The 18,171-nt window shown below is 29.6% G+C and overlaps 2 protein-coding genes across 2 annotated transcripts; both read right to left on the reverse strand.

Annotated features, from left to right (window-relative positions):
* Window positions 1–268: 268 nt before the first annotated feature.
* LOC101217148 (zinc finger CCCH domain-containing protein 14) lies at window positions 269–3,486 on the reverse strand. The gene is made up of 3 exons (XM_004148975.3): window positions 3,228–3,486; window positions 2,274–2,334; window positions 269–1,341 (listed from the first exon to the last, which is right to left on the reverse strand). The coding sequence occupies exons 1-3, from the start codon at window positions 3,307–3,309 to the stop codon at window positions 558–560; spliced, it is 927 nt and encodes a 308-aa protein (XP_004149023.1). The 5' UTR covers window positions 3,310–3,486; the 3' UTR covers window positions 269–557.
* Window positions 3,487–9,594: 6,108 nt separating this feature from the next.
* On the reverse strand, window positions 9,595–11,639 carry LOC101219672 (protein NRT1/ PTR FAMILY 7.1). The gene is made up of 3 exons (XM_031886778.1): window positions 11,394–11,639; window positions 10,731–11,290; window positions 9,595–10,632 (listed from the first exon to the last, which is right to left on the reverse strand). Exons 1-3 carry the CDS (start codon window positions 11,637–11,639, stop codon window positions 9,729–9,731), a joined length of 1,710 nt encoding a protein of 569 aa, XP_031742638.1. The 3' UTR covers window positions 9,595–9,728.
* Between the last annotated feature and the right edge of the window lie 6,532 nt (window positions 11,640–18,171).

An 18,171-nucleotide genomic window follows, 5' to 3' on the forward strand; every position in this document is an offset into this window, starting at 1 on the left:
TCGGATAAATCGATCATTTAGGCCTTATATTTGTGTAAAATATTAGTCAATTTAGTACATTTTTTAAAATTTAGGTTAATATTGTAATATAATATACCATTGTAGGCTATAAAATGTTGTGCAGTTTTTCTAATTTTATTGTATTTTAGATAATGACTAAGAATTTGGACTTTTTAAATGTTTGTAACTTATTTTTTACCTATGTAAATACTTAGAAAATTAATAATAAAATGTTATAAAAAAAAAACGAATGCTAAAAGCAGAATAGTTAAATAGGAAGGAACCAGACATTTCTAAAACCATAGGAACTCTTGCGTACAATATTCCCGTAAACAAAGAACACAGCACAAGCTGATTCTATGTAAATTAAGAGCTTACAAAATCTCATCTCGTCCGGATTTCTTAGATGAAAAATGCTTCGTCTTACAAAGTAATCGGATATTGTATTTTTCAGAATTAACAAATGGATTCAAACAAAGAGAAAAACAGAACAAAAATAACATTCTGTTTAAGAACAGATCCGATCTGCTGACTTCTACAAACACTGTTGCCATGTATCACATACCTGGTTTGCGCAACTCACTTTCACCATGAGCAAAATGGCATCTTTCTCTAAACGTACAAGCACCTTTCGTAAAGTTCGCACAAAGTTTCGTCTTAAAGTTGTTTGCCGAACCAGAAGATTGCTGCATCCCAGAATGATGTTGATGCTGCTGATGCTGCTTCATGGCATTATTGGCGGAGGCAGCTCCAACGTTCGCAATCAACTCACGTACCATTGAACTAGCTAGATTGATCTGATCAAAAGTACCCTCAAGCTCAATGTTCTTCAGGTTAGGGTCTGACTCGTGTTCTTTTATCGAAAGCCTTGCCCCTGTCATCCGACAAATGTTCTTTGAGTTGACACCATTCTTCCCAATAATGGGACCTGCAAGTGATGCATCAACGCTAATCTTTGCAGTTGCAGAGGCCCCGAAGCTAGCAGCGGGTCCATGGTTAGGTGGTGGTGGAGGGGCATTCCAGCCACCACCCATTCTGGGTTGTTGCATTGGTCCTGGTCCCATTCCACCGTGATCTTGTGGTGGGTTCGGCCTTCCAAGTTCCCACTCACCATGAGCATAATAGCACTTATCACCGAACCGGCAGCCTTCCGCTGAATTAAATTTATTGCACAAACGAGTCTTGACTGCTGGAGGAACACCGTCTGGAAAGGATTGGGGAGGAGCTGGATTTCTAATCCCAGGGGGAAGAGCCGGACTGATCATCTGAGAAATTGATTTGACTCCACCCGGAACATAATGTGCAAAATGACAGCCCTCGCCAAAAGGGCAACCAGAAGTGCTGCATTTTAATATTTTAACAGAGATGTAAACTTCACTATAACATCACAAATCCAGAATACTTCGACAAAGCCATACAAGAAGATGTAACAAAACTGAGAAAAAGCCAATGTGAAATCTTGAGCAGATGCAGCAAAATAATCATATTTTAGCACAAAGGTAGAAATTAACAGCAAAAATATTTTCCACCTCCTACTGAATGATATTTCAATAACTTTGCTCCAAAACAAACAAAGAAATCTGACTCTCAAGTTTCAAAATAACTCTTCTATTTAGCAACAGAAACAAGTTAACTGCAGACCTCATGAAATTGTAATGTCCAAAATCTCAACAAAAATAATTCCGCAGAACTTGGTCAGAAAATCAGCATAACATATACAGACTTGCAAACAGGCATACACAAAAGAAGTTGGGCTGCATAACTTTCACAAAACATTTAGTGGGAAAACGCACAAATAGAAATACTATAGGAGATACAGAAAGATCCTATTTGAACCTAAACCGGATATATCGCTTATGTGTTGGCGCCGAAACAAATAGAATAATCTGAACCGTAACTTTTTTTATCCCTTTGATCAAAACCTGTATCATAACTTAAGATGCCAATTCAATTCTGCATGATACTGCTTACTTGAAAAGGTCCAAGTAAGAATTATTAATCCTCTTTAGAGATACAAGTTTGGCATCAAATGTATTGCTTTCAATTTAGACAAATTCCAGCAAAAAGTTATTCCCACTGAAATCCTGTGAATCAACTATTTCAGTTCAATTGTTGTTATGATTACATCAATGCAAAACCTGAAACAACTTTAACTAACCAATTCATTAGTCCAAATCACAATAATTTTGCTTGAAGAATTAAGTAAATCTTCCTGGAAATTAAATAAATATTAACACTGTATTGATTCATTTTAGATAAGTTAAGATTAGAACCTGAAAAACTTTGTGCAAGGCCTCGATTTGCTTCCTAAACCAGTAGATAAGGAGTCCATTTCTGTCGGAGAACATTAATTAACTTTCCTTAGTTAAAATTTCAGGGTATTGTTGATCTCCCAGCTTAAAATATCTAATAACGTTTTCATCATCTTCCATTACTAAGACAACACACTACTATTTATGGCGTGAAAAGGAAGAAAGAAAACCATGTTCCGAAGATTAAATCCTCGAACAAAACACACCTCAAAATCTTAAAACCATTTTTTCCATTTAAATTCATAACTACATTTCGCTGGAGAAAGTTCAAAAAATACATATTTAGCAACAAATTAACATTATTTTATACACTAAAAGTCTGAAATACAAACAGTAAAGTCAACTCAGAACCGGATAACTTACCCATTAAACCAATTACACTACATAAAACACTAAAAAATCATCTCTTGACTCTAAAGATATAAGAAATTGCAGGGGAAAACAATAGTTACAGCTACTAAAAAAAGATGTGAAATTGTATTCCCGTAAACAGTAGTAGTCTATCTCAGAAGCAAGACGTTACAATCCTTAACCAAATACGTAAAGCAGCTTCCAGATACTACCCAAAAACCAAATAAAGAAACTCCAAACCAAAAAGACACTATTCCCACATCCATATACTAAAACGCAGAAGCCGGCAAGTTTTCCTTTAGCTAAAGCGAAGACAAAAACAGCAGTACCCACAAGCAAACCGAAAAAGAACAAAATGCTATAAAATAACCCAAATATCAATTCAGCCAATAAACCAAGATGAAGCAAACAAACAGTAGGAGCAAAGCATCCACATACATACACCAAGAAGGGGAAACAAAACCCATAAACCAGAGAAACAAGATAACATCAAAGAAGTTGAGAATGCCAAAAAGGGTAGGGAAAAATGGTAAAAAAAAGAAGCATTAATGAAGCTTAACAAACCTGGCTTGGACTTCTTAAAGCCACCATTGCCATTCAAGGCGGTTTCAGTCCTTTCCCTCTTGCGAGCACCGTCAAGGTCCATTGAAGAGGAAAATGAACAGGACCCAATACTGGAAAGGAAGAAGAGGAAATGTTGGAGAAGAGAAGAGTAGGGAATGGAGCAAGGGGAAGGAAGTAAATGTGGAACCCTAATAAGGAGGAAGAAGAAGAGGATATATGGAAAAAAAAAAACAAAGAAAGGGGCGGATTTGAAAATTAGGTCAAAATAGGGTTTGATAATTTAAAAGGAAAAAAGAAAAAAGAAAAAAGATGTAAGAGTGAGGTGGTGGACTGAAAAGTGCATGGATATGAATCACGTGCTGTGCACGAGAGTTTTGATGTTTTTTCTTTTTCTTTTTCTTTTTTTTATTTATGACCATTTAAGATTCTTTCATGTTTCCCATTTTCCCTATTGCTAATCATTTGAAAGCCAATAACCTCCTAACTTTAATTTTTATCATTACAATTTTTATTTTAATTTCTGTTTTATTTATAAGTTTTTAAATAATATAAAAGAGTTTATTGATTGAAAAAATATGTATAAATTATTTACAAATTATAATGTAACACCATACGCTTAACGTTTCAAAATCAACATAGAATTGTTATACGCTAAACACGTTTAATTTTAGAGTTCTCATAATTGAGCCACTAAAAAGGAATGTGCACCTAGTTTTCATGGATGAGGCAACTGTAAAAAAAAGTGCACCTTGTTGGTATACTTTACTTTTATATGCTTAGGATCTCTATCATTCAATGTTATATCGGTTCATTCATGTCTCTCTCCTAAATTCAAAGCGTTACGTACAATGATAATTTTTTTTTTTTAATGATCTCTATCTTTTTCTTATTACTGTTTCTAAACTCGTAAGAAAGCATAACTCTAGCTAGGCTCGAAAACTTTATTTTAAAAAAAGAAAGTAAGTCTATGATATCACTCCTACTATTAAATTTATTTATTTGTTATTTACTTTGTACTGATGTTTAAAAAGTTAGTAAAAAATTAAAGCTAAAATTTGAAAAAAAAATTTAAGGGATTTCATTAAAAAAAATAACACTTTTGAAAATATTTATAAATACAACAAAATATCAGAACTCATCTGTGATAGACCAAGATAAACTTTATGTTATCTATGTCTATCTGAAAATAGTCGTTTTAAATATTTGAAAATAGTTTTTTAAAAACTTGATTTTTTTTATAGAATTTAACTAAGAATCTAACTATTTAAAAAAAAAATGTAAATCGTAATAAGAAGTGGAAAATATGGAGTAAATAAACTTAATTTTCAAAAATAAAAAAATAAAACAATTACTAAATGGGACCTAGTAGATCGTTTAGTCTATATACTTTTAATTTTGTAACAATTTATCCATTATCTTAGTTTGTAATAATTCAGCCCTTGTTCTTTCAAATCTCTATCAAATTAGTCTCCAATGTAGAAAAGTTCATCAAAATTTTATGTCAATTTTTATTATTTTATGATACATATATTATTTTAAAAAAGTTTTCCAATCTTGATTTATTTATGTAAGAAATCTCACTAAATGTTCATACTAATTTCAACAATGGAGCTAAAAGGTCACAAATTTAAAAAATACATAAACTAAATTATTATATATTTAAAGTGTATGAACTAAATTGTTCAAAATTGAAAATACGATCATTAGAAACCAAAGTTATTACGGAATAAATTGTTACTTACTAGAAGTTTATTAATTGTTTCGTAATACTATAATTTTATTTTCATTTGTTGGAAGTTTTTAATATTTATACTTTTCTACCTAAACTTTTAATAAAGAGTTAGTTTTCATTTTTTAGTATTAATGTTAATTAACTAATTTTGAATTATAATTAATTAAGGCTAGCTATTTATCTCTACTTAAATTTAATTTGAGATTTTACTAAAGGAATATTTTGAAATCTATAAACTAATAGAAATTTAACACAAAACCTAAAGACTAAAATTGCATTTTTTTTCCCTCAATCTTTTATCTTACATTTGTTGAGCATGTTCTCTCCTACTATGTCATAATTAATTTTAATCGATCATTCTCGAAATAATCAAGCATATATATTTAAGTGAATATAGCATTTCATTTTTTCTATAAAATGATTTTAACATTATATTTTTTAAAAAAATTATGTAAAAAGAAGATTGAACTTTAAATCTCAAAATTGATAATACAAGCTTACAATATTGAGTTATAGTTGTATTGGTTAAATTTATATTTAGTTGATTTGTTTAAGATGATTCCTTGGAAGTAACTTTAGTTGGTAAGGAAAGTATACATGAAGTCCAAGTCTCCTTCCACTCCTCTTTGAATTTACAAAAAAGGGAAAAAGAATAATTTAATTAATATGCTTCGTTGAATGAATAATTAATGAACTCATTATTAAAGCTTAAATTTAGATAATTATTGACATTTTGATTATTTTAGTACTTATTGAGATATTTATTGATGTGGTAGAATATTTAAAGGTATTATGTGATTTGAACTTTATTGATATTTACTTTTTAGATTATTTAATTATTCAAAAACACTTATTAAACAACGCATTCATTATTATTTTCTTAATGTTAATTGAAAACGTACGAGTCTTGTAATATTTTGGGAAATTTTGATTAAAAAAAAAAAGAAAATCAAGTTTCAAAATAAATAGAAAATATTTATAAAGTATAGTAAGATTTATGTCTGTTAATAATAAATTTTGCTTGTCATATATAATATAGTTTTAATTTTGAAATATAGTTTTAATTTTTTCAAAATTGTATACAATATTGAATATCTTCGTTTAAGAAAATATGAAAAGTCACCAAAATTATTTATTTTATGGATTAGGTTGCGGTCAATTTTAAATATAACGAAATAAACTAAAATATAACAAAACATTAGAATGTATTTGGGATGGACCATGATAAACAAAAATAGACTATTATCTAAGTTTATATACAAACTTAATATGATGTGTTTATTGAATTGTTTTTATCTATGTAAAATGATGCGTCGGGATAAAGGTGAAAAATTATGAGATTAAAAAAAAATTATTAAGCACAACAATTATTATTTATTTTAATGTTAGTTGAAAAATGACTCTGGTTAATATTCTCGAAAATTATGAGAAAAAACGGAATTCTGCTTTTTTTTCAAGAGGGTGTATTTTAAATATTGTAAAATAAATCAAAATATTTATAAAATATAACAAATTTTATGTCAATAATAAGCATTTGCAGTATAATTCTCGTTTTCTCAAGTTGTATACAATATTAAAACCTTTGTTTTAGAAAATACCAAGTTTAGCAAAATTATTTGTTTTATGGATTATGTAATTTTTTGTGCTAATTTTAAATACAACGAAATAAATTAAAATATAGTCAAATATCACCATCTATACACGATAGACCATATTAAACCCAAGATAGACTATTATTTAAGTCTATATGTATCATGAGAGATACATATATAGTAGTCTATTTTGGTCTAAAATGATCTAACAGATGAAATTTAATTTATAAATTATATTTTTATATATTCCTAAATTTAAGAGTATAGAAACTTTAAATGAAATAAATTTAGTTTATGTACTTCCAAATAATTAAACCTAATTAAATTATAAAGATTTAGTTCTTACTGTAAAAAAGATATTAGAAAGATTTAAAGAGATTTCTTATCCATATCAATAGATTCATCGTAAAATAATTTTTTTTTATAAACTAAAAGGTTTAGGTATGTCAAACTATGTCGAATTAAATTAGATTTTCACGTTCAAGTATGTCATAATTGAGTTATGCTCACCTTCACATTCTCAAATATTGTTAATTATAAAAAATATTATTTGTGTTTAATTATTTTTATTGAATCACTGATGATATTTTTTTAATACAAGATGAGATAGTATCACAATTTGAAAAATTACTACTAGACTATGCTCACCTGAACAACATCAATGACAATCTATACCTTTATTCGACGACCACTTAACTTTTTATTGAAAAATATAGTTTTGATCATTCTCGTTTTTGGTTTGTCTATAGGTTTGAAAATATTGCTTCTACCTATAAGATTTTGAATCTATATCCTATTTAGTCTATAGCTTCAAAATGTCATATTTTTTTAGTTTCACTTAATGAATGCTTCATATGTGTCAAGATTGTTACATTTTTATCCTTATTTTTACCTATGTATACATTTACCATTTGTGTTGCTTTCTATAAATTATTTTTTTGAAAAAAAGATCAACATAATTCTTTTAAGGCTGTACTGCAGGAGGTTTTCGTAATTATTTTTACCCTAAAAATCTAAAAATATAGTAGTTTGAAACATATAAATCAAATATATATAAATTATATATGCAATAAAAAAACAACTAAGGTGTCGACGTACGGGTTTCAGAATTAATATTTTACCACAGAGTAAAATCAAAATTAGATGTTTCCTTTTGTCATTGACTTTAACAACAAGAGTTTGATTCGACAGAGCGGTTTCAAAAATTTGCATTTACTCTCTCAAAGTTGCGTCTCGTGCTCTCACTCCTCCACGACAAATCACTAAAAGACGAAGGTATGAAGAGGGTGGAGTAAATTTTGTTTAAGAAGTTTCTCAAGGTTCAAGTAATGTAAGGTTGACGAATTGATGGAGAAGAGAGTGATACATTACCACTTAATTACTTTTGGTAGTTTTTTTTTTTATTTTTTTTATAATTTGTGTAAAATGAGTTTAGAGATTCATCATAATTTTCATTATTTTTTACATGTTTTTGTATTCTTTTCAATTTTCAATTTTTTTTTAAATACATACCCACTCAACAAATTTTAAAATAAAGTTTAAAATCAGGAAGCATATAGTTAATTTAGAAAATAAGTTATTTTAAAAAAAATTAAAGTGTTTGGAAGCTACTCAAAATATATAATTTTTAGATGTATTTTAAACAATTTTTAGGAAAACTAGTTTAAATAAAAATGTGTTTCTTGAAAATATTTTTTTCTTAAGTCAATCCAAATGAGTTTAGGGTTTAGGATTTTGGGTCAGTATAAAAATTATATATTTTTTAAATTAAAATTTCAAAAATTGAAATTGGGAGGATAATAAAATATTTTTTTTGGAACAAATTATTATGAAAATTTATACAAAAAAGAACAAACAATATTTTAGTTTAAATTAAGCTTTAAAATTTAAAGTACGATAAAAAGCATAATTACATCATTCAAATAAATAATAATAATACGTTGGTTTAAATCAAAATTAGATAAAATTATCACGAAATAAACAAAAAAAATTACATTAAAGTTTAAAATTAAGAGAATAATCAATCATCCAATTCAAAATAATAGGAAAACATAAAAATGTTATGGTTTAAATTAAAATCATCCAATATTTTTTCAAATAAGAAAGAATTATATCACAAAAAACATTTTATTTCTAGAATCTCTTCCATGTTAAATATAAGGAAATTTATCTGTTTATTTATATTTATTTTAAAAAATCACATTTTATCTCTGATTCTAATTTCAAGAAATTGCATTTTATTAATAACATGTTAAAAATATTTTGTTATTTAAAAACATATCATTCATAATATTAATATATTGTAGATTTTGAGAGGAAGAAAAACACATATGCATATTTTACCATTGTCATTAAAAAAACCATATTTTATCTGAGTCATATTAAATTCTTAAAATAATCTTATATTCTCATTCAAGTTAGATGAAAAAGATTTTTTTTTCATAAAAATAAAATTCTTAAAATGGTACCTATCAAAATTAATTTTATAAATGGTTTCAAATCTAAGTATTCTATGTAAATAAAATATTTAAATCTTTAGTTTTTTCCGTATTTTTTTATTTAATTTTGTTAATTTTTTTCAGCATTCAAGAAAGTTAAATATGAGAGAACTAAATATTAGAAGTAAGAAACTTACTTCTAATAGAAGTATTTTGAAGTCCTTTTACTATAAATGCAATTATTATTATTATTGTTTTCACTATCTAACAGATTTAAGTTGAAGATCCAAAATTCAATAAGAAACCTTTAATAAAAAAAAAGTTTTAGAAACATATATTAATTTAAATTCCGGGAGCCATTGACGAACGGAAGACAATGAGAATGGGAGGTTGGTAGAGACAACGATAGGTTTGGTAAGAGGTCGATAGAGACGACCGGTCTCCCATATAGGTCTCTCAAAAGTTTGACCTTTTGTCTACGTGGTCATCCTAAATGTGCATAAATGTGCATGCAATTGTTTGGATGTTGCCGTTTTCCCTCACGAAGTCAATAGATTCAAGAGATTGCTTTGTTATATTTTTAAACATTCTAACAATGACAACTACATCATTTATTCCATCTCTTAACATAATAATACCAACTATGATATTAGTTCTCAAATTGCCTAATCTCTAATCAACAAATCACCATTGTTATTTTTGTAATAAAAATAAAATAATTTTTTGGACGTCTAACTAATCATACTCTATCAAGAACTTCATCTTCTTCCTCTTCCTCTTCCTCTTCCTCTTCCTCCCTCCCTTGGACACCCATGGAGTTGCTCGGTACTATTGAAATGTCATCCATCTGAATAAACTTGTACCATTTTGCTCCATACAAATAGATAAAAAAATCAATGGCCGTGAGAGCTGCAATTAGAAAGTAAAATCTGTCCACATGACCCGAATTTAAGTCATCCGGAATCCATCCAGGACTTTCTTCTTTCCTTGTGATCTCCATAACTATATACACCAACAAGCTACTCCCAAAATTTCCAAGCGAAATGGATGCCATGCACAACGAACTCCCTAAGCTTTTGATTCCGTCAGGTGATTGAGAGTTGAAGAACTCCAATTGTCCTACATACATGAAAACCTCTGAGCAACCTACCAGAATGTACTGAGGAATTTGCCAAAATATGCTTAGAGAACTATGCTTTTGCCCTGGAACAACGTGCTTTAACCTCTCGATCTCGGTCGCAGCAGCAGCTATCATGGCTAACATCGCAATTACAAGGCCTGTCCCCATTCTTTGAAGCTCTGTTAGACCTTTAGGGTTTCCACTAAGTCGACCAGCGAGAGGGACGAGGATTTGGCGGTACAGGCCGGTGGATACTAGGACGCTGCAGATGTCAAAGGCGGACATACTTGCTGCTGGGAGGTGGAATCCACCGACAATGGTGGAGTCCATTACATCTCCCTGTTGGACGAACAAAGATGCCATTTGAGCAAAGACGACGGAGTACATGATGGTGCAAACCCAAATTGGAAGCATTCTGATAAGGCACTTTGCTTCTTCGACTTGAGTTACTGTGCAGAGATTCCATGGATTCTTTGATTCTTTCGTATCTTCATCTGTAATCGTTGCCGCCTTGTCTAAAAACCTAAAATTCAGTAGAAGTTGAAAGATATATAGGCATTAGAGAAATCTAAACAAATAAGAAATTTCGATTTAAATTCAGAACCTAGAAAAAATACTCACCTACAACCATTGCTATGAAGAATCTTACGGCTGCCTTTAATGGCAGACTCAGGGCCATCAACCTCATAAAGTTCATCTCCATTTGCAGGCACCACCTTCGACTTCTTGATAGCAGCCATAAACACTTGAGCCACACGCGGCAAAGGGTTCCCACAAGGCTTCAAGTAACGGTAACGTTTGGTGCCAAGTAAGTACAGAATCAAGGCTAGTACAGCAGAGCCCAAGGACACATAAAACCCTACAGTCCAGTGGCCGGTATCCTCAAAATAGACAAGAATGGTGTTGGAGAAGAGGGAACCGAAATTGAGAGCAAAGTAGAAGTAAGAGAAGAAGGCACTCTTGGCGTTGGCGTATTTAGGAATGGAGTCATCAAATTGGTCGGCACCAAATGTGGCAAGTGTGGGTTGATGGCCGCCATAGCCAAAAGCAATCATGTAGATAGAGAGGTAGAAGATTGCTACGCCGATTTTAGATGTGGGCATGCACTCTAATGTGCCATTACCGCACCCCATGGGCTTTAAGAGGAACATCCCTGATGTCAGAGATAATAGCCCCAAACCCTACACGTTTGGGTTTGAGAACATAACGCTCAACTGACAGTTTATGAGAGAGAGATTCATATAATAAGTGGAAAGTAAGCAAGAAAGAATTGAAGATACTTACAAATACAAAGATGACTTGAAAAACGGCACAAGTAGCATAGCGACCCCAATAAGAGTCACTAATGAAGGCACCGACGAGGGAGCAGAGGTAGACGGTGCCAGTCCACTTGCTAACGCCATTGGCAGCAATTGCACTCTCTTGGTCAAGAACTCTTGTTAAGAACAATACCAAGTTTACTGCAACCCCAAAGAAAGCTAGGGTTGCCAACGCTTGGTTAACTACACAAAATATATATATATATATCATCAATCCATTTTCATTTTGTACCTTATGAAATTAAACAAAAATAAATTTTAAAGCTTTTACTCTCAACTTAGAGAAGATTAAAGGACTCTTCCATCTTACATTTTTTCAGCAAAAAATTTCACAATATGAGACCCTTTTGGTTCGTGATTATTTTTATTTTTATGTTTTTGGAAACAAAAAATACATTGAAAAAAAAATTAAAATACTAAACAAGGAAAATAATAAATACCTAATAATAGGGTTGCAAGTTTCCATCCTCCAACATTCTTGGAAACAGTGGTGGGTCTTTCCATATACCTAGAAACTGTTTTTGGCTCATCTTCATTTTGATCCCTATTTTCCTCATTCACAGCTTCTCCTTCTCTCAAGCTAACTACTTCAGCAATCTATTCATTCATTAATTCATATATATCTTCAAATTAATCTTTTAATAAATACTAACTTAAACTCAATATATATATATTTATTATCTTTACCGCAATCTCTCTTCCAGATTCCATTTTAAATCCTGAAAAAGAAAAAAAAGTCATATAGAATTTAAGATAATGCAAGTTAGATAGATATAGAATTCACATTATACTAAAGTAAATGATTATAAAATGAGGAGGTGTTATACCTTTTTGCGAAACTTGATTAGGGCAAGAGTGACTTGTTCGGGAATGGTAGCGGTAGACGACTCCGGTGACGGTGAGGAGGATCCGACAGGGAAAAGAGGTAATCCAGATTGAGAAATCAGTGGTGGATTTGCCCAAAAACCAAAAGAACAATCCAAACCTTTTGTCATTTATGGTAAAAGGAATGATTGTTTGAACAAATGGTGATTCTTTAATTATAGATGCTCGATGATGATACTAATGATAATAGGAAAGAAATTGGTGAGTTCAACACTTTTTGAAGTTCTAATGGCTGACTTTTCTTTTAGGGGAAAAAAAGAGTAGAGAGGTTTCTGATCTTTTTGACGGTAAATATTTTATTTTGGAAAGATATATTTATATATATGATGAAAAATTGCTGTTGAAGAAGATCCAAATTAATAGGATTGTTTTGTTGAATTTAACCGAATAAATTTCCTCATTTTTTGCATCTTAAAAATTATATTTGACTTGGTTTTTTTATTTTAAATTTAAACTTTTGGGAAAATAGAAAATGAAATAAATAAATTTTATATTAAAAATAATAATATAAATTTTTTTTCAAAAGATTTATGTCCACACACTTGAAGGAAAATAAGTGGCCTAAGTGCTTCCAAAAAGGAAAAAGAAAAAAGAGAAAAAAAAGTGACTATCGAAAAAAAAAACTCACTATATCAAATTTGGCAAATATAATTGTAATCGGAGAAAAATTTACTTTTAAATGTATCATTTTTATAATTTAAAAAATATATGTGACATGGACTTTGCTATCGTAAATTTTCTTTTGTTATTTTTGCATACTCTCATTTTATTTTCTTAAAATTTCATTTATTAAAATAAAACTTAAATAGATAAGTATGTGTATAAAAATTGTTTCAATTTCTTTTTGTACATTTAAAAATCTATGTAACTAATATTCTCTCTTTTTTTCAAATAACTTAAAAGATTACAAACTATTTATGGTAGGAGACAAAATTCATTATATATTTTATCAAATATTCTATTTGAGAAAATTTCTTTTATTTTTATAACATTTTTTAATTTTATCTTAAAATTATGTTTTTTTTTTATATATATTCTAAATTTTGTTTTAGGAATGGTTTATTTAGAGTGTAGGGGTTAGGAATGATTTATCAAAGTTTAACTTAAACAGTTTTTTCATTTAAAATATATTTTATAAATTTATTGGGTGAATAATTAATAGTAAAATTATTTTAGTTGCCTTTCAAAAAAATTTGGTCTACAAAGGTTCTAATTTTAAATTAACTTCTTAGCAACTATCATTTTTGTTTTTAAAATTATCCATTAAAAGTTATTCTCGTAATACTTTACTCTTTTATCTCTGCATGGTTTTTATAATAATTAGAAAATAAATTTTTATTGATATCTATCTTGTGAAAGTTAAGAAGTTGTTCGCTCCCGTCGAGATGTTCAATCCTTCTTAAGGGTGGATTTGATGGTAAAAGTTCGATCGTCTCCTAAAGAACCACTCCTAGGGAGGTGGATATGATGGCAAAAACATCCCCTAAAAAATTTGGATCGATGACGAAAAATTAGATTGAGATGTTCTCGATCACCTAGAAGTTGGATCAAACGATTGCAAAAAAAAAAGAAAAATCTTACCTCTAGCTTCTGAAAAAAAGAAGAGAAAAAAATAATAAAAAAAACAAAAAAAGAAGAGAAGAAAGAGAATAGAATTTTTTCATGCCGAGAATAATTGATTAAGGTGTGGTCTTGCACATTCTAAAAGAATTAAGAATGATATTTATTATTATTATTATAATAAAGAAAAGATAATTCAATTATTTTATTTTAAATTATTGAGACAAATCTCGAATTCAATTGTTTGAGATAACTAAAATATTTAAACATTTCAACATGTAAAAAAATTATTAAATCTTATTTTCAATTTTAAAATTAACATTTGGGTTCAAAACCAAGACAAATTAACTTATACATATGACCTCCTTTTTATCTCAAATTTAAATCGGAGCTCTAAATCCAACTTTATCTTAAGATTCAGAGTTTTTTTTTTTTAATCTCCAATTAATACTGGTCGTTCTTAAATTCTCATGCATCCTTAAGACAAATTAAAGTATGGTAGAAAACTTATCATTATTTCAAATTAAAATTTTGGTTATGTTCCAAAATTTTATTTTTTTAAAAAATCAATCAAATTTAAAATTTTATTCTCAAATCAAATTGAATCGTGGATAAAACCTTGGACTTTTCTCAAATTAATTAAGGTTTGCCCATATTCTAACCTTTATTTGTTTGTTTTTTTAGATTCATTCACCCATGTACGTGCATAAATAGTCATTTACTAAATTAAATTAAGGATGAAAAGTAAAAAAAATAAGTATTGAGCCAAATGCTAAATATGACCAAAATCTACGTGCTAGAGCCCATGGGTCTGGTCCATAGATCAACCAGGCTTAAGTCCATATGTAACAATATGACCAAAATCTACGTGCTAGAGCCCATGGGTCTGTCCATGGACCAACCGGGCTTAAGTCCATATGTAAGTGTTGAAAATTTTTTACTCCAGACGTCTAGAGAGAATTCTCTCAAGTGCTAGAAGACGCACTAACTCCTGAAGTCGATCGTCCTTGAAGATTCAAACTTCTCTGAAGATACAAGTTTTCTTCCAAAAGTCTAACTTTAAGAACATCACGTGTTCCACTTCCTCAAATCAAGCATAAACATTCAATCGAAAGAGAATCAAATGATCAAATTCTAGAGATCGAATCACATCGCATCAAATCAATAAAAAATACAACATCAACTCAAGTTCAACTCTATGAATCAAATTTCTCTGAAAATCTTGTACGAATAGTTATAACGTATTTTAAAAAATATAACAAACCGTCAAAATGTTTACACTATTTTTCTACCTTTCTGACTGAGACTCGGTCCCGCTCGTTCTCTCTCCGAGATCTGACTACTTAAATGAGTTAGTCATAAAAGAATGTAGAATAATTTTTAAAACATAAAAAACTGTACATACCCACAATGTAAAATATCAAAGTTACCCTGTCAACATGTGATAAATCGGTCACACACGCGTTATACAGGATTGTTAGAACGATCATGTAGATTTTGATACACGATCTCGGGCATACCATGTCTCGAGATGTCCCAGGATGAAAGAACACGATCGTGTAGATACTCTCGAACGAAATAAGTTCGAGATAGTCTTAAGATCCTTCAAAAATTTATTTTTTACCTTCAATCTCGGTCGAAATAGGTTAGAGAAAGCCCTGAGATCCTTCAAATTTGCTTTTTTACCTTCAATCTCGGTCGGACTCAAGCTCGAAATTAGCCCCAAGATCCTTCAAATTTTCTTTTTTACCTTCAATCTCGATCGAACTCGAGTTCGAGATTTCCTGAGAATCCTTAAATATTCTTCTATGTTCCTAGTCTCACTCGGGAACTTTCCCGAGTTGGCTCGAGTTCCATCTCAAAAACCACTATGTCCTTTAACTCGGTCAAGAAAGCTCGGAGATATGCCCTAGGAAAGACTTATGCCTTTATTTATTGGCTCTCAAGCCTTAATTGCACTTAGATGACATGAAATTAATAAATTGCAAAGAAGATATAAATCGCGCTATGGTTTTTTCTTATTTTGTTATACTGGTCGTAAATATTTTTTGTTTTGTTACATTTATGTAAATTACTCTATATTTTATGGATTTTTTTTATTTTATGATTTTTTTATAAAATAATGAAATGTAAGTTTACATGTAACCACAAAATTAAATTAAGTGTAACAATGTACCATGTTTCTCTTCTGAATAAATATCATTGTTCACTAAGAAAAATGTTACGTGGAGTTGAATTTGTGTTGATGTTTATTTTGATATCTAGAACTTAGTTATATGATTTTCTATTAGTTGAATGCATACACTTTATTTAGAGAAACAATGTGCCTAATGTTCTTAAATAATTAGTTTGATCAAACGACGACGATAAAAACACTCTAACATCATCAAAATTAATTAATTTATACTTTCAATTTCAATTTAAGACATGCCAATCTCTAACACGTACCAAATTAATTATTTACAATTTGGTTATTAATTTGATAAATTATCCAAAAATTTCTCACCTCACCCATTATGAGAAGAAAAATTAACACGTTAACTTTTTTTTATATATATAGTAATACCTCAAAAAGAAAAAAACTAATCTAATTGACCTTAATTGTTGCAAGTTGAATAATTGAGATGTGATATTGAATTTTAAAAATTAAATTTAGTAATAATAGTAAATTAAAAAGTATATGAGTTTTTAGTTTGGTTGGTACGAGAGAGAGAGATGGGTGTAGGCCTTGCACGCCATCCCAATAATATATTGGCTACAAGACTTCTCTCTCTTTAGAGAGTGTCAGTCTCCATTTTGCTCATGCATGAGCTGAGCTTCCCTTCAAAGGATGATCTTTTGTTTGTTTGTTGGCTATTAAGCTAAGAAACAGCACTTCCTACAATTTAACACCACACAACCAACTAACTCTTTTTACTTAGAACTCTAAAATAAATCATCTATTAGTTATATTAAACCCTAAATTTTGACGGAAAAAGGGGGGGAAAAACGAATAATATATGCTGATTTAAGAGGAAAGGCAGGTTCTAATTTTTTTTAAAAAAATATTTAGGTTTAACCATTTATCTTCTTTGTTTTTACTTACAAATTAACCTAATTCAATTCAACTATACTTTTAAAAAAGAAAAAAAAATTAAATCTATGTGCTTTTAAAGAGTGAACATTTTAATCCTTATATTTTATTTTCGTTAAAATTCTTCAACCGTCAATAAGTAAAAGCAGCAAGTGAACCGTAAAACATTAGAGCTCAAAACAAAAACACGGTTTCACGACTTTGCTTTTGATCGTGCTAGTCATTCGACCACATTATTCTTGGATAGAGAAGATTCAAGTTTGCACTAAATTTATCGTCGAACAAAAAAAAAACATCTTTCTACCTTTGAATAATATTGGTCAATAAAAATTGTAAGGAACACAGGAAAAATGTAGGAGAGGAATAAATTGGAAGGAAAGAAGAGTCGTGTTGAGGAGTGAGAGAGAAGTGTTTTTATGTAGACGTGAATCCAACTAAAATTAGGACAAACACATGTTGGGAATGGACTTGAGGAAGTACTCGATAACCCAAGACTCACTAGGTCTCACTAAGTTCATTTTGCTTCGAGTTGGTTTGACTCTTTTATTTAGCCACTTGAACCAGACCAAACCAAATAAAATATATATATATATATATATATATATATATATATATATATATATATTTATCCAAATATTTTTTTTTCTTTTTCCGTGGCCTTTTTTTCCTCTTGCATTATTTTCTTTTATCATATTAGCATTACAAACTTACTAAGTTTCCTCGAATGTAACCTAGCTAGATTTGTATTAAACTAATTTTATTGTATATAAAATTCAAATTAAAGTTTTGGAAATAGGAATTTAAATGGTCAATTCTAAATTTACAAGAACTAATATTCAACCTAAAAAGTAAAAATGGAAGATATCAGTGATGGAAACGAACATTTAAAAAATACACAAATAAAAAAGAACAAAAGTTAAAAAAAAAAAAAGAAAAAGAAAAAAGAAACACAAGGATGTTGTTGTTAGATGTAAGGTACGATTTAACCTTTAAATTATCATCAAATCTGAAACATTCCCCCGCACACACATATTAACAAAAGAAATAAATTGGAGCATGATAAACGATTATATTCTCTAAAATAGAATATGAATTCCCTTATCCCAAATTTGTTGAACAAGGGAAGCCCAAAACTACAATTTAACAAGAAATAAGTAGAGAGAGAAGAGGGAGAGAAAGAGTTCAGTTAGCAAACAAGAAAGAAACACACAGTTGGATCATTTGT

This window comes from Cucumis sativus, chromosome 1 (assembly GCF_000004075.3).
Source record: "Cucumis sativus cultivar 9930 chromosome 1, Cucumber_9930_V3, whole genome shotgun sequence".
NCBI lineage: Eukaryota > Viridiplantae > Streptophyta > Magnoliopsida > Cucurbitales > Cucurbitaceae > Cucumis > Cucumis sativus.

Coding starts and splice junctions, on each gene's coding strand:
- LOC101217148 (XM_004148975.3), bottom strand. CDS start 3,309: ATGGACCTTGACGGTGCTCGCAAGAGGGAAAGGACTGAAACCGCCTTG. Junction 2,335..3,227: donor CTTTAAGAAGTCCAAGCCAG/GTTTGTTAAGCT, acceptor GTTCTCCGACAG/AAATGGACTCCTTATCTACT. Junction 1,342..2,273: donor CCTTGCACAAAGTTTTTCAG/GTTCTAATCTTA, acceptor ATTAAAATGCAG/CACTTCTGGTTGCCCTTTTG.
- LOC101219672 (XM_031886778.1), bottom strand. CDS start 11,639: ATGATATATATATATATATTTTGTGTAGTTAACCAAGCGTTGGCAACC. Junction 11,291..11,393: donor TTCAAGTCATCTTTGTATTT/GTAAGTATCTTC, acceptor CCAAACGTGTAG/GGTTTGGGGCTATTATCTCT. Junction 10,633..10,730: donor CTTCATAGCAATGGTTGTAG/GTGAGTATTTTT, acceptor ACTGAATTTTAG/GTTTTTAGACAAGGCGGCAA.